The sequence below is a fragment of the Equus asinus genome, chromosome 11 (assembly GCF_041296235.1).
Source record: "Equus asinus isolate D_3611 breed Donkey chromosome 11, EquAss-T2T_v2, whole genome shotgun sequence".
In the NCBI taxonomy this organism is placed as follows: Eukaryota; Metazoa; Chordata; class Mammalia; order Perissodactyla; family Equidae; genus Equus; species Equus asinus.
In genome coordinates this window covers 73,995,476-74,016,693 of record NC_091800.1, presented here as the reverse complement: position 1 = coordinate 74,016,693, position 21,218 = coordinate 73,995,476, and the positions used below count along the sequence as shown (strand labels likewise).

At 38.9% G+C, this 21,218-nt stretch overlaps 1 protein-coding gene across 3 annotated transcripts in view; it reads left to right on the top strand.

Annotated features, from left to right (window-relative positions):
* Positions 1-21,218, top strand: part of NALCN (sodium leak channel, non-selective) — a 303,103-nt gene that overhangs the window by 147,503 nt on the left and 134,382 nt on the right. For all 3 annotated transcript variants that reach the window (XM_070520121.1, XM_014839403.3, XM_070520122.1), the window contains one exon: positions 4,357-4,548. In XM_070520121.1, coding sequence (XP_070376222.1) covers positions 4,357-4,548 — 192 coding nt within the window. The remainder of the gene's footprint in view (positions 1-4,356; positions 4,549-21,218) is intronic.

Below are 21,218 nucleotides of genomic sequence, written 5' to 3'. Positions count from 1 at the left end.
TGTTTTTCACAAAATATCTCAAACTAGTATGCATGGCTCTAGTCATTTTATACATATAAATATAGATATACTTACATAGTATGAACTCAATGAAGTTTGCAATTTTAATGTTGTCTTTGATTCTGGATTATAATTTGTAATAGTTTATGTTGATAGTTAAGTGATTTTCATTTGTATCTCTCTATGCGTGGCCATGTTTATATTTTTTTAATGAAATAATTAAAAACTACTTCAGTTATTTTGTAGCTGAAACATAAATCTCTCAGGGCTGGCCCAGTGGCATAGTGGTTAAGTTTGCATGCTCCACTTCAGCAACCCAGGGTTCATGGGTTGGGATCCTGGGCACAGACCCACATATCACTCATTAAGCTGCTGTGGTGGCATCCTGCATACAAAAATAGAGGTAGATTGGCACGGGTGTTAACTCAGGGACAATCTTCCTCAAGCAAAAAGAGGAAGATTGGCAATAGATGTTAGCTCAGGGCCAGTGTTCCTCACCAAAAAAGTAAAATAATAAAAATAAATCTCTCAAAGTGTCGAAAGGATTTTTTGCAAATTCCCATCTGGAGAACGCACTGTACCGAACAGATTGGCTCTTTATGGACCCACTTTGATCTCCCTTGTTGGTCCTCACACTTCTCATTTCACTTGACCTTTCTTCGCTGTATTGGCAGCAAGTCCTTCCTTAGTGAATTTCTTTTTTTTCATATTTAAATGAAGTCAACAGTTTAGTGCAAAATGGTTCCCTTTATAATATCAGTTATTTCTGAGACTAATTATTGCTGCTATTCATCCGTCTATTCAAATGGTATTTTCTAAACATCCACTCTGTGCCAGACACTGTTCCAGGTACAGAGGATAGAGGTGAACAAGGCAGCAAAGATCCCCACGTCAGCAAGCTTAAATTCTAGAAGGCAAACAGTTCACAAACAAGTACGCAAAAGAACGTGGAATACCAGTATTGGAGATGCTATAAGGAAGACACAAGCAGGGTAGAAAGGATGGAGGTTGTGAGGCAAGGGTGCCGTTTTAGGTGAGTTGCTCATGGAAGCCCTCTCTGAAGAGGTGACATTCAAGCAGAGACTGAGTGAAGAGAGGAGGGAGCCATGAGGAGGTCTGGTAGAGAGAACCACAGAGCCCTGTCCTGATGTGTTCAAGGAGTAGCATAGAGGCCAGCGTGGCAGGGCTGGAATGAACACAGGGCAGCCTTATCCTGTGGGAAGTAATAAGGTCTTACAAAATGCTATGGTTCTGACATACTGGGATGATGTGATGACATTGGCCAGTATTTATGGCGCATTTGCCGTGTGCTAGGCACAGGGCTGAGTGCGTTGTTTCATTTGTTTCTCACACCCTATGAAATAGAGAGTATACGTGTAAAATGAGGTCCCAAGAGATTTAATAACTTGCCCAAGACCACATAACTAGCAAATGGTGGAAACTCATTCCCAAGAAGTTTAATTTCATGGTTCATATTCTTAACTACACAATTTCTGTGGTATTTCACTATTAGTCAACAGATGATCTTTAAGAGACAGACTTAGAAATGTGACCAGGAAAATGTGCTTTGGGAACGACCACAGAATGTTCTATAGTGAGTGCTTATTTTTGACAGTATGGTTTACTTTATTTCATATCTGTAGGAACACAAAATCAAAAGGCCTTGTTGGGCAGACAGAGTGAAAATCATACTTGTCCCCAAATAAATGACAAGGCATAATTAGAGTCACTGATAAGTTTCCATGGGTGCAGGCTTACCCCTTTGAAAATGCTGATCAGATCACCGGTGTGGGAAGAGTATGTTCTGTTTCTTCCAGCTAATGAAATATTAACTTATCAAAATTGCACAGATGTGCATAGGCTGTTTTTATTAGAATTTGGGATAGGACTCCAAATTACTTAATCTTCTAAATATGATTTTAATACAAGTGGAGGAAACACACAATACTGAAATTCAAGCTATAAACCAGTTAAATTGTTCCTATAAACGTTCCTGGACTCAGCTGTTCACAGATTAGATACTGAATCATTTATGTCTGAGAATAAGCAAATCTGGTAAAAGTGAGAAATCTTTCCAAATTATTACTCTGGATATTAGTATGAATGTTAATATTTTAATAGCTCTTATGATAAAGCTGTTTGTTATTTGGAAAGATAATCTGAGTGTAATATGTTTTGAATTGGGAACGTATGTTAAGAATTATAGCACGAAAAACGGGTAGCTTAACCATGCGTATGGTATAATGTTTAATTTGAACAGTATGATTTCTCACATAAACTTTCTTCTTTAAGTATTGTGTTAAGGATGTTAAATTAGCATGAAGGAAATATACATTTTCTCAACTTCCTTAAATGTTTGTCTGTTAGTTTACTAGACATGCAGCTGCAGACCACACCATTTGTTTTCTGCAGACAATTGGAATGATATGGTTCCCCATCAGTGTTTCCTGTTAATTCAAAGTTTAGGGGGGTAAATGTGGCTACAGGTATGGCAAAATTCAGAGGCTAAAATGCTATTATTGGGTCTCAGTCTATTTCTCCACTCACCTTTCTTCTGTGTTAGTATCATTCTTAAGCTGGCTTTCTCCATGTGGTGGCAAAGATGGCCCCCAAAAGCTCGAGGCTAATGTGTTTCTTACAGTAATGCCAATTGGGGATAAAAAATGGAATACTTTTCATAGGTCCAACAAAAGTTCTGAAGATGGCACTGGTCATTGTGATACTCTGTCCAGGCCTGGATCGTGGGCACCTGCGAGTCCCTTTGGGACCTCATGGACCAAGAGTGGAGAAAGAGTGATTTGCCAAAGGAAAATCAGCGAGAGTAGAAAGCTAGGCATGCTCGAAAAATCCAAGCATACCTTATTTTACACATGTAAAAGTTAAAATGTAGGTTTTTAAAGCATTTCCTGTTTTTATAAAACTATATTCAAAATAGACTATGATTTTCATCTTTCTTCTCCTAAACAGCCTTCACAGATACCTTAAGCTCTTATTGATATCGAACCATCTTGGACAACCTTTTATTTCCCATAATTCGTTTATCCCAAGATCACATTTTTCCTATTTTAATATCTCTAAATTTGGGACCTGTCTTATAATCAGTGGTGTGCTATCCTTTAATTGGCAACATTTTTTTATTTCTGAGAGGCATTTAAAAAAATTGATGACATCTTAGACTTGATGAAAAATGCTATTTTTCCATACTTTATACTTCAGCTTTCAATTGTATACTAATTTATATTTTTAATCTTAAGAGCTGCTTTTTATATTATACTCCCTTTGTGTTAGTAGTCATTGAATCTTATTTGTCCAACATGATGTTTGGCACATAATAATCAATCAGTATTTGTTAAATGATCGAGAGAATGAGTTTATTAGTTAGTTATGGGTGGGGATTTTTGCATTTATATACCTGCAAACCGTCAAAAAATATGTGTGTTTAGGTAAAAAGCTACGCAGATATAACAAAGATCTAAAAATACAGGTCTGACATGAGACAGAAGTTTGTTTCCCTCTAGTAGTTGGTGGGTGTCCAGGGAAAGGAGATGACTGCACTCCGCATGGTCATCCAGGAAGCCAACCTGTTGAGTGGGACTCAATCTGTCAACTTCTATACGAGGCTTCTATTTCTGGTGCAAAGGGGCTATTCTAGTTGTTGCCATTTCCCTGCCAGAGAAAGGCATAAAAAGAGTATGCGCAGCAAGTCTGTTTACTTTAATGCGTCAGAAGTTCCAAAAATCATTTCCTTTCACATTCCGTAGGTCTGAACCTAGTCCACTGGCCATCCCAGCTGCAAGTTGGGCTGGAAAATGTGGTCCATAACCCTGCGTAGCCACTTGCTAGGCCGAAATTCAGGAAGTTCTATTACTTAAAGGAAGGATAGAACGGATATTAGCATATCAGTCTCAACCTTAAGTAGAGACTCCTTGATAGAAGGTTTTTAAAAAATTCCCCATGAATGTACAGTAATACCTAAGGTTTATTTTATGAGACAATGAATATAGCTAATATTGAAGTAAATGTTTTCTTCTACATCTGAACATTAGAAAAATATCAATTTTATTTCAACAATATGTATTAGTTAATAGCTCTTTGAATTATCAAGTTATATGTTAAGACACTTAGTTGCCACCATTTTCCTCCATTCATTTGGGATTCATTGGGTTCTGGCTGTAAGGCAGACGCTGAGCTAGACTGGTATCTTGGTTATTCTATTGCTACTTTTCATCTCTAGCTGCTCAAATGGAAAAGTGTGATTTTATAAAGTACTATGAAAAATGAGGTTGTAGTATGAACTTATTTAAGAATCCGTGTAAACAAATGCTCAAGTATGTGTGTTCTTCTCTCCCGTGATAGGTTCTTCGAGTAGTTCGGCTTATTAAGATTTCACCTGCGTTGGAGGACTTTGTGTACAAGATATTCGGTCCTGGAAAAAAGCTGGGGAGTTTGGTTGTGTTTACAGCCAGCCTCTTGATCGTTATGTCAGCCATTAGTCTGCAGATGTTCTGCTTTGTTGAAGAACTGGACAGATTTACAACATTTCCAAGGGTAAGAAGAAAAACTGCAGTCAGGTTTTCATTATTCTTATTTTAGTAATAATGATTAACATTAGAGGTATTTCACTTTAACAGTGGTTCAAAAATATTGTCGTATTTTTTATTATTTATTATAAATTTTTATAAATTATTATATATTTTATAAAATTATTATAAATTTTATTATTATAAATTTAATATTTAAAAGGATCCATTCTGCAAGGTGCAGGTGTTTGAGCACATTTTCAGCATTGTCAGATTATACATCAGTTCTAAAATTCTGGAAATAATCTAATAGATTGAGATGTTGACACCAGTAAAGATGGAAGCTAGTATTCTTAGTACCTTTACATGAAAATATACCAAAATTTTTAAAGTGTTTTTGTGTTCGTGAGAGTTACCATTTTAAAATCTGCCTTACAGTTTGTATATTTTTATGTCAAGCATGGTCCAGAAGGAAGATGTTGATTTTTCAATGTAATAAAATTCATAAACTCTTCAGATTAGAAATGTCTTTAGACAATCGTCAAGTTCATGCCTCTGCATTCTCCTGAAATCACTTTGGCTAAAAAGGAAGTTAAAAATCAATCTGTAGACAGAACTCATGTGGAAGATACAGCCCCTAATCAGGGGATCCTGAAAGGTAACTTCATGTGGATTTAGAAACATGAAAAATATAATGACCAAGATGGTGAATGTATATATTTTCACCATAAGCTGAAATAGTAAGGCCTATTATATGGGAAGAATAATCTTGGGTAAGAACAGCATATAATATATCTTTTAAAACATAAGCTTTGAGGGCAAGGGTGTCTGTAGTCATAACAGACTAATATCGCCTGAGTTACTTTTTTTACATCTTGCGCTAAATTTGTTACTCATTGCCAAGCATTTGTTGAGTATCTGTCAAGAGCCAGGGGGTCTTGGTGATCCTGGGACACAAAAACAACTAAGTTCCAGTCCTCAAGAAATTCTCAGCTGAGGGGGGTGACCAGTAAGTAAACATAAAGCATGAGGGGCCTTGATAAAGGCAAGCACAAGGTGGTCTGGGAACCCAGAGGCAAGATCCACAGCCAAGAACAGAAAAGTCCAAGAAAGCTTCTTGGAGGTTACTGAAGAACAGTTGGATATAGCCAAATGGAGTGTAGGCGAACAGTGTTCCAGGTTTTTGGGACAACATATGCTAAAGGTCCAAGGTAAGCCACGTCTTGTTCCAGAACTTATAAAAGAAAGATGGTCAATGACAATAGGAGGACATAAAGCCAATGAACTTTTTTTTTTTCCTGAGGAAGATTTGCCCTGAGCTAACATCTGTTGCCAATCTTCCTCTTTTTTTGCTTGAGGAAGATTAGCCCTGAGCTAACATCTGTGCTAATCTTCCTCTACTTTGCTGCCACAGAGTGGCTGACAAATGGTGTAGGTCTGAGCCTGGGATCTGAACCCCCAAAGGCAGAGCATGTGGAACTTAACCACTACACCATGGGGTCAGCCACCCAAGGAACATTTAAGTTGGATGGAAGTGTGATTGTGTTTAAATGATGATGAGAGGGAGCAAGGAGAGGGTGAGATTAAAGATGTATGACATAGGGGCCAGCCCCATGGCATGGCTGTTAAGTTCCAGAGCTCCACTTTGGTGGCCTGGGGTTGACAGGTTTGGATCCCAGGTGCAGACCTACACACTGCTCATCAGGCCATGCTGTGGTGGCGTCCCACATACAAAATAGAGGAAGATTGGCACAGATATTAGCTCAGGGCCAATCTTCCTCAAGCAAAAAAGGAAGATTGGCAACAGATATTAGCTCAGGGCCAATCTTCCTCACACACACACACAAAAAAGTATGAGATAAAGAAGAAGACAGCAAAAGTCTCCTGAGGGTGACATGCGGAGCACCGGCACAAAGATTGGTCTTAGGCAGGTGTTGACTGTCAGGTGTCGAGGTGGTCATGTGGGACAACAAGCCAAACTGGAAGTCACAGTGAGCCTTTGTTCACTTATGGACAAGCAACAAGCAGAAATAAGCACCAGCTCCCCAGCGGACTGTTCTCCCCACTGAGCAGTGCTGGGCAGGCGTCCAGTGGGTCGGTGCAGATGCAGCCGGGAGAGAGGGATCTTTGAACTGCCAGGAGCCCTGAGCAAAGGCTTTTACCCACCATTTTATAGACCCAAGGGAGGAGGATGGAGAGTGGGGAGAAGAGGAAGGGCTGGGAATGGAGAGTACTGAGTCAGAATGAAGTCAGTGCCTCAGCAGTGGAGGCCCCTCAGTGAGGTGACCTCCAATTGGAGGCACCTAGGCTAGCAATGCAGCTTCTCATATGAGCATGGCGGCCTGGGGGGACCCAAGTCCTTGACTGTAGCTCCCTCCAAGACCTCAGTGTGCTGGTTGTGCACCAAGGCTGGTGTGGGCAGGGCAGCTTGCTCCGTGATCCTGCTCCGCAGAGCTTGTCATTGCCTGTGGTTGAGCCACATGGGATGCCTATGGTCTGGAGCCACGCTCCTCAACCGGAGCGTCAGCCATCCCTCCAGGGATGGTGGGATGCACGGACAGTTGACAGTGATCTCGTTAAGCCCACTTCTTCTTAGTCTGCCCCCTCGCTGCCCCCTCGCCGGTAAATACAAATTGCAGACCGCCGTCTTTCACACAGTAACATCGAGACCATTTGTACCTCAGTCTATCTCTCAGGACCGTTGAATTCAGTACACAGTGTTGGAGCTCCACGGACGGTCAGCCATTGTTCTAGGCACGGGGGATAATAAACGGAAAACAACTCTCAGTTCTCTTCTTTATTTACACAGTCTTATCTTAATTTCATATCTTCATCTTTTACCATTTCCTCTAATCTCACCTCACGGATTTTATATCCCTTACCCAACACTTCTTTGAGCCAGATGGTTTTGTAGTTTAGAATATTCCAGATATTATCAGGATGACATCACCCTGCAGAACTGTCTGAATTAGCACCCTGTAGTCAACACATTAGTATTTCTGTAGCAAAGCATCAATCTTCAGACAAAGAAGGATAAATAGAGACAATAAGTAAGTCTTAGGTCAGATTAGACTTTTGCCCCTGAAGGAGCTACCGAAAACAAAACAGAACACCTTTGGCTGTTTCCAGATTTTGATATTGAAGTTGTGAATATGGGCTGTGGGCCTGTACAAAGAAGCATTGCGGATCTTGTCACTCAGGTCTGATTTCACATCCTCACTCCATCACTTTCCCTCTGTGGACACTGGACAAATTAAAGCTTTTATTTTTTTACATCTAAAATCTAGGCAAAAATAGTATTTTTCTTGTAGCACTGTGTATATTGAATAATACAAAAAACAAGCCAGTTCTGGGCTTAGAAAGCATTAAAAAAGAGTTTTATTATAGTCTGTATACTATATTTAAAGTTGGTCTGTTAGTATCTGTATAAAAGACAAGGCTGCCTTAGATTTGTCCCACTTAGCCCCTTGGGGTTTGCTCTGTTTTTCCCAGCCATAATAGTAATCAAGTAGCATTACATTTTCCAATCTCCAATGACTGAATTGTGCCTTTCTGCCTGATTACTTTGACCATCTTAATGACAGCAGCTGGGTGACTGGGGCCCCCTAATCAGTGATTGGGCAGCTGACAGTGTTGACAGCCCAAACCTGCGAAACGACTAGAAGGAGTAGATTTTTCCTTGCCCGTGAACAGTAATTAAGAGTTAAATCCCTGAAAAACAACAAATTTTAAAAGAAATGTTAAAAATATTATAATTACAAAAAGTGGTCATTATCATTCCCAAATAAAGCGCCATCAGGTTGTGGTACTTTCCTAATAGGAAATCATCGGGAAAGATGGTTAAAAGAACATAACTGTCAATGCTAGACTTCTGTTCAGACACTCGTCTGTGGCTCTTACTCCCTTCCCTTCTTGTTATCTAGTGGTTGGGTGTTGAGGTAGGTTGGTTCATTATAGTATTAGCCAAAGCACAGCACACTAGGAGAATAAATTTTCTGAAGAAAAATCACATGATGCATCCTAAAGTAAAATAGGATCTTTAAAAATCAGCAATTGTTTATATTCTCTTTATGGGGGTCCAGGCCATCTTGGAGGCTGGATACCACCAACATACACAGAGCTATGTGATGCAGGAGAGTAAACTGGGGGAGCACTGGAGAGACTTGAGAGGACCTGCCATGAAGAAAGGAGGAGTCCAGCAGAGGCAGGAGGAGCCTGACATGGTAAAGGATACCCAGTGTTTGTGCCCAGGAAATAATTTTTCTGTAGCTGTTTCTCAAACCCGATCTTAACCCAGCCATCCAGGTGGCATCTTCTCTCTAGGAAAATAAGACAAGGTGTAAAATTAAACACTGGTTTGAGTGGCCTGATTCTATCTTGGGCGCCAGCAACCTGCTGTGAAAATCCTTTAAGAGGACCTGAGGTGGACACGGGAAGGTAGTTTCCCATCCACATTCCAAGAAGATAATCCTGGAGGGTCTGAGGGACAGCAGAGACAACAGCAGCCTGGGTACACTCTGTGACTGCCCAGTGCATTGACCCTCTGACGGAGCTCCACCTCCAGTGAAAGACCCCAGAACTTCCTGAAATACTAAAAGGTGAAGGGATGCTAAAGGGATCTCTCACTTGCATTATTCCACATGTTCTCTGTTGAGTCTCCCTGCCTTTGTCGGCTGCCCTTCAGTCCATTCTCCATTTGCAGTAAACATGACCCTTCTAAGATGTAAATTGTCTCATGGCACTCTCCTGTTTAAAACCCTTCAAGGTACTCCTTTCCCTCAGGATAACAAACATCTTAATATGGTTTTCAGTATCTTTTCGTCTCTGGCCCCAGTTATCTCTTTGGGCTCATATTTTGGGATTTTCCCCACCGCACCTTTCAAAGACGGAGAAAGTGTATATCTTGCTCTTTAAATCCTCCCTGCTTAGCACGATCCCTGCCAGTGAATAGGTTTTTGAATGAAGAATGAATGACAATCCTGGACCAAAGCAAACTTCTACAGTCCTTTCACACTGTGTCAGGCTCAACAAACCAGTTTCTTTCTTCCACTGTTGTCCACTCCTCCAGGACACTCATGAGCCGCCATCACTGCCCTTACCCTTATCCATCTGAAATGTCTGCATAACTCTGTCAGAATGCTTTGGCTGCAAGTAGCAGAAAACTTGACTATAACTGACTTAGTTAGGAACTTTTTCTCACAAAATTAAAGAGATTAAGTAGATTTCAGGAAGCCAGGACTCTGGATCTTTCCCTGAAATTCCCTCAGTTCTGTTTATGGGTTGAATTATGTGCCCCAAGAGATGTGTTGAAGTTCTCACCCCCAGTACCCCAAAATGTGTCCTTATTTGTAAATAGAGGTAATCAAGTTAAAATGAGGTCATTAGGATGGACCCTAATCCAATGTGACTGGTATTCTATAAAAAGGGGGATTTGGACACAGCCACAGACATGCACAGAGGGAAGACCATGTCAAGACACATGTGGAAGAGATGGCCATGTGATTGGAGTGGCATCTACATGCCAGGGACCTCCAAGTATTGCTGGCAAACACCCAGAGCTAGAAGAGGCAAAGAAGGATTCTCCACTGGAGTTTCAGAGGGTCCTGCCAACACCTTGATTTGGAGCCTAGACTGCTAGGCTCCACAACCATGAGATAATGAATTCCCATTGTTTTAAGCCACCCGGTTTTTGGTACTTTGTTACAGCAACCCTATCAAACTAAAGCAGATGCTTTCTCCAGATGTTGTCTTCATGTGTTAGCAAAATGGAGGCAACACTTCCAGGCTTCATGAGAAAATCTAGAGGAAGTTGCTGTCACCTCTGCCCAGGTCTCCTTATTAGGAGCAAGGACACCTTTGCCTGTACCATCCCTCCTCTTCCCCCAGCAAATGTGCTTCATCTCTTATTGGCAGGATTGGGTAACTTGGTCATTCCTAAATGAATCATTGGCAAGATGGCTAGAATCAAAATGATTGGCTTAGATTAATCACGTGGGAAGAAATGGATATTAGGGAGACAATCACAAAAGACACTAAAATGGTCTGACCCACAACCTGGATGAAACTTCTCTTCTCATCTCTATCTGCAGAAAGCTCCTACATGACCTGTGCAAACAAGGCGTATAAATAGACATATGGTGGGAAGAGGGCTCTGGTGGGTTTAATGTCTCTCCCCAAAAGCATCTGGGTTCCAGCTCCTTCCCAAGATGCCCAAATAGCACCTGCAAAGCAGCCAGCATAGGACCTGGCACATACTAGCTTCCTGCTCCCCCTCTTCTTATGGCAGTTGTCACTTTCTGTCACACACCATCGACATTTATGCACGGGTCTTATCGCCTCTCCTGGACTACACGTATCTTGAGGTTGGCAGCGCCGCATTCTCCTCTCCTGACACATCCCAAAGAGCTTAACACTGTGCCCAGGGGTCTGTGGCATCAGGAAGTAGAGGCAGGGAGGAAACAGCCAGCAGAGCCTCAGCAGACGATCCCATGAGATGGGGGAGGGAGCTTGAAATTTTTTCAGTGGGGGGCAGGAGGGTGAAGAACAATATATTGATGGAATTTAATAAAACGACTTTGTCACCTCAAGCCAATAACTTTCTCTTCTAATTTGGACCCAACAGGCGCACTGCTAAGTAGAAATAAGATCAAGTCCTGCTATGAGGTGATGTCCCGCGGCTCCTGTTTTGTTGGGACTAATGTGTTGTATTTTAAGGAGAGCAATTCGATTAACTTTTTCTGATGGAACAGCCCGTCCAGGTTATAAGACTGGTTGGCATAGGCAGGAGCCACCAGTCTTTCTGTAACAGAGGCTAAAACAAATTGCACGTTTCCCGTAGTGGCCTGACAGAAGCTCACGCGTGCAGTTTCACTACGTTCTGTTCACCTTATCCCTCTACTTACTGTATAGAGCAACGTGCCTCTAAGTTACGAAAATGTGTGCCATAGATTGCACTCTCCCACCGGCTCAATATCTTTATTCCCTTTAATCTCCCACTAACACACTAATAAACAGGCCTCATTTTGCAGTTCTACAAATGGGCATAGTTTTTATTCATAAATAATATACTCCCTCCATAACACAAAGTATTTGAATTTTAATATTATATTTCATATAGGTTTTCTTAATTTGTATTCTCTAAATGCTAATTACTTGCTCTGTTGAATTTTTGCTTATAAAATCATGCCCAAAGCAGTTATACGATATAAGTAGTAAATGCTATAAAACATTTAATTACGAATTAACTTCCCTGTTTCCTCTCACCACAAAAATGACTAATCCTGCTTCTAGTTGTACTGAATTACTGAGGAATTTGAAGAAATAACTTGCTCCTTAGAGTTTGACTACATTTAAAATAAATTCAAGGTTTATTTTATCTTCAAAAGTATAATTAGTTCAATTAATATTGCTGGAATCTGTATTAGTTTTTGTTTTATTATTTTGTCCTTCATATATTTTTAATGTTTTCACAAAATATTTCAGACATGCAAAGAGATATAAAGAATAATAAAATATATTCTTACATATTCAACTGAAAATCATATCTTTTTGCATAATTTAAACCTGCCTTATAAGATCTCATACTACACTATTTCTTCTGCTAATTGCTTGCTTTCTTTGCTTAACACTATTTTGTGAGATTTTCCCATATGAGTACATGTATATGTATTTCATTTATTTTCCTTGCAGTATAATATGCAACTATATAGTGCATTTTATATATAGATTTATATTTTATACATATATGTATATATATAATACACTATTCATATAAACACTGCACAACTTATTTTCCCCTTTTCCTGTGTGGTAGATGAATTCTGAGATAGGCCCCAAAGATATCTGGTCTACTGAATAATCCCTTTCCTTTGGGTTTGGGCAGGACTTGTGAATATGATGGCATTTCACTCCTGTGAAGATTGCTAATCACTTAATTTGGAGTCAGTTAAAAAGCAGATTATCTTGGGTGGGTCTGACCTAATCAGATGGACTGGGCTCTTCCTGAAGAGAGAGATCTGAAGCAAGAGTCTCCTGTTGGCTTTGAAGAAGTAAGCTGCCATGTTACTAGGACCTGAGGGTGGCCTTTAGGGACTATGAGTGGCCCCCAGAGGACCACCATCAAGAAAGCAGGACCCTCAGTCCTACAACCACAGGAACTGAATTCTGAGTAAGGGTAGAAGAAGACCCCAAGCTTCAGATGAGACCACAGCCAAGCCCACACCTTGATTTCAGCCTCTGAGACCCTGAACAGAGGACTCAGTTATAATGCCCCCACACCTTTGATCTGCAGACACTGTGAGCTAGTAAATGAGTGTTGTTCTAACCTGCTAAGTTTGCAGTAATTTGTTGCACAGAAATTGAAAACTAATGCATCCAGGTTTGGATATTTGTTCTAATTTTTTGTGACTCCAAATAGTGCTGCTCTGAACATTGCACATTAACTTGTGCACATGAGAAATTATGCACTTGTGAAAAGTTTCTCAGGGAATGTAGCTGGGAATAGAGTTACTGAGTCTTAGAATAAAGATATTCAACTTCAATAGATGTTGATAAACTTTCATTCCAAAGTACTTTACGAATTTATGTGTTACTAGCAGTATAGGAGAATGTTCTCTACTTCACAACTCAGCAACACCCAGTCTTGTCAGGCTGTGTTTTGCTTTAAACATTTAGCTCTTCATTTAACCTGAAATCGATTTTTGTGGATGCCATGAAATCGGGTATAATCTTATTTTATTTCTGTTTGGATAACCCATTGTCACAGTCCCATGTTTAACTAGTCTACCCATTCCCCGTGGTTCTGCAGTGCCAGCTGTGTCGTAATGTGATTCCATATGTGTGTGCCCAGGTCAGGACTCATAAGCTCCCTTTTCATCTCCTTTTGCCATTGAATTCCTTTTCTGGTCAACCTCCAGTGAAGCCCAATAAATATCCAGCTTTTACTCAGGCATCTCAGTTAGCCATCTCCATCTTTCAAGGGCCCATGACTTTGCCCCTTATGCTTGACGCAACATTGGAGCCCAAAGTCAAGCAGAGATGATAAATCCCCCAGGAAGTTGTCTTTTCTTGACTCAAGCATCCTATTAGTTTTGGGTCCTGGAGTTTTTATTATTTTCTTGAGATCTTAAGTAGGCCTTTAAAAGAGTGTTTGTTCATTTTATCCAGTATTTCCTGGGGTTTTTAAATCATTTTTTTCCCTATATGATCAGTCACTAGTAAATATTTTAGAAGGAAAAAAATCCCACACTGTTGACTCTTTCAGGTGGTAGATTTATTGTTTTTCTGTAGGCAAAACCTGAGGCCAGGCCATCCCAGCATCTGCCTTCACCATCTGCAGCCTCATATTTCGTAGCAGTCATTTGCATTGTGGATACTGTCTCCTCTTTGATTCCCATAGCCTCATGTTTACGTACCCCTAATCTGCTACACCATTGAAAACCATTTTCTGCAAAATATTGGATGCATCCAGTCATAGTGAAGACTAAATAAATCACATACCTCTTTTTGTTTGTACTTCAGAAAACATTCTCTGTGTGATGGAGCTATGAGGCATACACACATAAACAAGCATGCTGACTGTAATTCACAGTACCATCGAGAACGTAAGGATGAAATCAACTTATCCCACAGCAGACATATAAGAAAGGACCTGAATAAGCCAGAGGTGAAATATGTTACAATAGGTACACTCAGTTCTAAACTGATATCAATGATGTCCTGGAGAGTATTTAAAAATTTTGGGAACCTACTGTGCTCTAAGCACCGTGCTTCCAAATATCGTCTTGTTTTAATAAAAGGAAGAGATTGCTTCCAGGGAAGGAAGTCTGCAAAGCCTTATGAAGAGGTGTCTTTAGGGGAGCATATGATTTCAGCAGGTAAGGATTTGGGTACTGGCGTTAGATGAGAGTATCCCGTATAAGGAAAAGGCAGTGAGTGAAGCAGAGGCCTGGAGATGGGCAGAGCGTGGAGGGACGTGTGAGGAAGGAACTGCAGTGACATCTGGAGCTGGACCATTGAGTGTCGTCAGCAGGTGGGATTATGACACAGGGGAACCATTGAAGAGTTTTGCTCTTTCTTTCTTATTTTTTTTCTGGAGAATAGTGGAAGAGCTATTTTGAAGAATGTTATACTGAAAGAAATGTTATTTCTCTGAGGAGGTATTTTCATTGAACAGAATTCACTTTTATTGAGCAAAGACAAAAATTTATGATCAGTTGAGGAATTTCCAGCATCTTCGGGGCAAAAGGGGAGGTAGGGTTTTATTTTTTCTGTGTGGCCATTACTGTGTTAAATCTTCCACAGTCTCATAAAGTCAGTCCCGTCTGAGGCTTTAGGCCAAATGGTCATTCATGCCTGCACATGGCTGTGCAAGGAAACTGGCAGTTTGGTTTAAATTTTAAAGTAGCACAATGATATGGCTTAATCTGACCATCTCCCCCCCAAAAAAACTGTAAAATTAATTTTATTTCCTTTCCACTCTTTGAATTTATTTTTGTGGTGATTCATCAGTGGCATGGTGATAAAACAGTATCCTGTGCACTTCTGTTTAGAGGATGATTTTAATGCAGCATGAGTCACGGGGAGATGGCCATCTTTTCCCGTTGTGTGTGGATATCATTAGTCCACTGAACTGCAGTTGTTGGAATTACTACGTTCCTTGAGTGAAGCATCATCATCTCCCTAGCCCTAATCCCAGACATGTGCTCTTTTGGGGAGCACCTTTTTTGCACTTCTTCTGATCTTGGTAGTTTTCTACCAATCATCCTATTTTCAGTTTTTCAACTAATTGTCATATTACATTTGTATTATTTTAATAATCGATTTACTCCACTGCACCAACCTCCAAAATAAAGAAGAGCCATTAATGAGGAATATTTGTCTCAGTCAGTTAAGATGAGCTTCTGTCAGCATATTTTCACTGATAAAAGGTGACTATATTATTAAATACTTTTTTGAGTCTTGACCACAAAAAAACACAATCTCTAGTTGGACATTTCAACTACTCTCTCATGGCTATCTGCAGTTCCTCATCAATAAAACAGAATAATAGTACATATTTTAGAGGGTTATTAGGAGGGTTAAAGGCTATAATATATGCAAACTGGCTAACACTGTGTCTGCTGTGTAACAGGCAGTTAACAAGTAGCAGCAGCTGGTGTTCTTAAATTGCATGAAAATCTAACTTCTTAGCATCTCACAGTGAATTCCCAGCAACTGTCAGATAGCCAAACATACAAGGGCCCCTCAGTAAATGACCGGGACATTAACTGAACAGTAAGTAGTCAGTTTTCTGCATTGCACTGAAAGTTTAAAAATAGGCCCCAATTCCAGTTTAGAGTATTCTTTTTAGTCACCTCTTTGCAACTTTCCACAAAAGTGCAAAGAGTAAAAAATTATATTACAGAGAAATAAGACCAACTGCTAAATTATTGCCAAAATCTGAAATAGCTTATCACGGACTGTTCCATTTATGGGACTAAATAAGGGACCTTTTAATGACTGATGTACAGATTCATTCTTTCCCCACTGCCCACCCCTTGAGTTTAACACTCAGGGTCTTAATGAGCCACAAGACTGAGGTGCCTACCTCTGCAGAGGACTCTCTCCAGCCTTCTTGAACATCCACTATAAATCAATTTTAAAACTGTAATATGCAGGAAACAATGGGATAAAATCTATGTGTGCACAGGAGTGAGCCTGCATGGAGTTGAGTATGTGTATGTGGCCTGGGGCATGGAGGGGGCGACAGGAGCTGTCCTAGGCAAATGGAAGTCAATAGGTTGCATCCTCTAATCTTGTGTTTGTGAAGTACAAAAGGGAAAAAACAGTCCAGGTGGGGACAGGGGTTGGAAAGAACCTGGTAGATAGTTGAGGCTTAGGTCTTAGTATTGCTTCTGTTGTTTTTGTTGTTATTTTCGTTTTCTGTGTGCCGTGAATCCAGTTCAGAATTGCAGGAAAAAGGCATGGGCAAAGGACAAAAGTCCCACCTCAATCCACAGAAATGAACTTGGTACATTTCTGTATGAAAAACTCTAGAAATCTGGCATAAGTGTGCATAGTAATATGAATGTCCAAAAAGATAATTTTGCTAACAATATCAACAAATGTCACATTTCCTGTCTCTTGGGATAAGCCATGTCATTTCAGGTTAAGTGAAAAGAGGATGTAAAACCATTAGGGGGGTTGTGAAGCAATATGGACAATTAAGGAAAGGGGACACCGTCTTGGAGCGTGAGGAAGCATGTATTTCTGCATCATTCACCAAATAAAAATGATTAAAGTAGTCTTAAAGTTGCTACCGATTCAACAATACTCAAAAAGAAATGCTTATTATATTTTGCTTATTCCAAAAAGAATATAATGTGTCCAACAAGGATTATAGCCAGGTCAAGTGAATTTTAAAAAAATTTGAAAGAATTTATCTAAAGGGAAAATAAAATCAAAATTACAATGGAAGCAAAAACAAGACTCAAACCACAAAAGCTCACCATGAGGACACCTGTGTTTCCTGGAGTTTGGGAACAGGTGTGACTCTAGTTTGTCTGGCACATATACACTTAGATTGATAAATGTCTTCATATAAATTCTACGATGATTATAAGGTAAAAATAAGCTAGTTCCTAGAAAAGCATAATTATTCTTAAGTCTAAACGACATTTCCCCAGAGGTGGTTATTATTAATAGTAATAATTACTGTATATGAGTACTTTTTTCGTGTGAGGCCCTATAACAAGGACTGTTCGTAGATGCATAGAGAGAGAAAGAGGTGCAGATATACATACGTAGACATCCACATATGTGTAATGCAATCCTCAAAACAAACCCTATTAAGGAAGTATTTTCCTTACCTTATAGATGTTATAAAAAATAAACAGTGAGGAGTATCATCAAAACTTGGTGAGAATCAGCAAGAAAATGTATATGGCTGCAATAATTAAAAAGTATGATTTAGACTTAGTGTACAGATGAGAGGGTAAACCTGTATATCCACTAAAAACTTTTGACAAAGAATTATGAGTGATTAAAAGACTAATTCTCATGAAACAAGTCATGTTGGGGGTAGTAAAGCCCCTTCTTACTGTGTATCAAAATACTTTCCTGATGAACTAGAGCAAGGATATTTGAAGTGTGAAAATGTATAAAGCAAAGAGAAAGTATCATCTTTCATCTTGGATAGTCAAGGACTTTCTAGACTTAAAAAATGGATAAATCTGAATTTTCAAACGAGTTAAAAATCACCACCACAAATAATTTTTTAAAACAAAGGAAAATATGAAGATAAAACCTTAATTTATAGTGCATGTCAGTAAAGAAGATGTCAAACAGACAAAGTTTGCCCATTGTTTTGGTTTTCCTTAGTGATGATGTGTGCTGCTGGCAGAAAGCCCCCTGACATATTGCACACAGCAGTGAACATTTGTGTAACTTTTCTGGGGATCAGTTTTTCATTATATATCAAGACACTAAAAAGCATCTTTACTCTTTGATCTAGTAATTGCGTTTTTAGAAATAATAACCAGAGAATATAACCAGAAAATAACCAGAGATGCACACAAAGATTGATCTTCAAAAATGCTGTTTTTGGGGGCTGGCCCAGTGGCAAAGTGGTTAGGTTTGCGTGCTCTGCTCGGGTGGCCAGGGGTTCACTGGTTTGGATCCTGGGTGCAGACCTACACCCTGCTCATTGAGCCATGCTGAGGCGGCATCCCACGTAGAAGAACTAGAAGGACCTACATCTAGGATATACAACTATGTACTGGGGCTTTGGGGAGAAAAAAAAGAAAGGGGGAAGCTTTGTGAATATCACTACTAAAAAACAAAAATGATCCTTTTATTTACCATTGTAAAAATTTTGAAACAACTTTTGTGTCCAACCATAATGTAATGTCTTAAATGAAGGTTAAATTTGGTGGCCTATTATACAGTTATCTAAATTATATTTTTACAGACTAATTAATGAGGTAAATCATGAGTGACATAAATGGTGATGATAAAATATTTAGTTAAAAAGCATAATAAAAGCTATATTTGTAACTAACTTCAATTTTGTTTCAAATACATATCTATGTCCAGGAAAAAACTGGTAGAATATTATCTATCTCTCTATCTATAGAGAGATAGATATAGATTATATAAATAGGTATATATAGAGATTTTTACAATATACGATTGTAAAATCAGCTTTATTAAAGTCAGATCATTACAATATTTATTTGTAAACAACTATCAAGTTTATTTTCAAGACATTAGAGTACTAAATAAATACTATCAAAATAGAAGCAAAGCTTTGAAATTTATGTTTGTAACAGGAAAGAGCAGACAGTATAATTTGCAGTTAAGCTCTTTGTGAACTTAGTGAAGACAAATGAGAAATCAAGCTGATTAAAAGAGAGCAAACAATAGGCAGACTCCATTTCTAAAGTGTAGTTTTTGTTAATATAAGAAATATATTATTTCATATATTATGTACGTACATTATTTCATGTATGTTAATATATCTCGTTAATATACGAAAGTATAAGCATCTGTTGACCAAAGCTGCTTTCTGTTTGAAGCCAAATCGAAAAATCTTGTTCTTGAGCGTGGTTATACAAACAGATAGAAAGAAAACACCGCAAAATTTCCTGTGTAGACTCTGGTATTTTACTTACAGAAGGTTTCTTAATAAACCCTCAGTTTACTTAACAATAAGATATACATCTGTATTTTTAGGAGCATTGCCAATTTTGTATATGTTACTAAATCTTTATTGCACCAAAAGTAAAATATCAACTTTCATCTGCAATTTTATAGCGTGTATTTGCCAATGAAACACATCATGAAAATTTAATATGACTGACATTAGCAAAATCGTTAATTAAGAAATATGAAATAAATAATCCAAGAAACTTGACAGTCTGTTCTATGAAGAAAATTAATTCAGAAGTCTCCTATTTGCATAAATCTCCAGGTCTCATTTTCACAGCTGTTTGTTCTGTCAGCTAGATGGTTGCATTTCAAAATTATTTTAACATAATCGGTGGGAAGCATACCTTTCAACTAAAAATATCATGCTCTGCAAGAAAGATTGTTAGGGGAAAAATATAAGTTTATTCAGTTCATCTTGATATTTTTTCTGTAAGATAAATGTTTCTAATATGGGAACTTTAACATTTAAGTCTTTAATTATTAAAATATTTGTATTATTAAGATATATTCTGTAATTTCAGATTCTCATGAAAATGAAAAGGTTATGTCCTTCTCATATGGAAAAATGTTAATGAGTGGAGCTTATTTTAGCCAAGAAAAAATACTGGAGGTACCTATTTTCATTAATCAGTCGAGCATATTATGGAGTTTCAGATATGTACACTGTACTGTGCTAGACAAAGGAGGTAAAAATTTTAAATATTACTTAGACTAGGTATATATATTGTTTGTTTTATTGACTTAGATAATGAAAGGAGATAAGCAATTACTGGATCGTAAGCTGTCTTGTACCTGGAATGTCCAAAAGGGTGGCAGGAATTTGAAGCTAATGGATCCCAGGCTAGAGACCCAGCAGCACCATTTGCTACCTGCAGGCCTAGGTTAATATTTGAGGCCTCTGCACTTCAGTTCCCCATCTGCGATAGGGGCTACAATATGTACAGTAACTAATTCACAGGGTTATTGCCCAAAATACTCTAAATAATGGACAATTAACTGCTCTGGGAGCTGTAAACCACCATATAAAAGCTCGTCGTGGCTCAGCGTCTCTTCTTGTGTCATTTAAACTTACCCTGAAAGAAATCCTACGAGACTGTACACATCGATGATTTTGTCTACATTGTCATTTATGGTGTTATACATAAAAGTGAACGCAAGCACGGCCATTTAAAAGAAAACAGGTCATCGGATACACCTACATATGCTTCCATAGCTAGAAAAGGATTCACTGGTTTTGGCAGATGAGCTTCTGCCATCTTTCCTTTTACTCTTGAAATCAGATGTAAGTGTAGACGGTACTTAATTTGTTGCTGGAATAGGCGTAATGCTCTGATGTCGGCTTTGCTTCTGATTATGTTCAAGCTCATTTTGACATTTAAGGCCAATTACATTAGTCTTGATTCAGTAAGGCTTTTCCATAGTAGTCTAAAATTTGACCAATAAACAGGTTTTCTCTTGTTTTTATTCATTTAAATGGAATGCTTGGCAACAAGCATATTTTAGGAATTTTAAAAGCAAAGTAAATAATGGGGTTCATTTTGAAAAAAAAGCAAAGAACTGCTTGGTCTTTCTTGCCAACATAAAAAGCAGTCACAGAATTAATTGAAACCATCAGTTTTAACTTTATTTCTTTCTAAATCACAAGGAGTAAGGCATAGAGTAATCGTTTTACAGAGATTAATGTTTTAAATGTTAACAACAAAGGTAAATGATTTCAACAGATCTCAAATTACGAAAGAGTTCTTATACAGAGACCTACATGGCTCCAAAAACTTTTTCATTTAATAGTCACTAATAATTAAACTCTACAGAACAGGGCCCTGCAACACAGTCAGCGTTCCATTGTGTTTTAAGATTCCAGGGGCCAGCCCCGTGGCCAAGTAGTTAAGTTCGCGCGCTCCGCTACAGCAGCCCAGGGTTTCACTGGTGTAGATCCTGGATGCTGACAGAGCACAGCTCATCAAGCCACGCTGAGGTGGCATCCCACATAGCACAGCCAAAAACAACAGC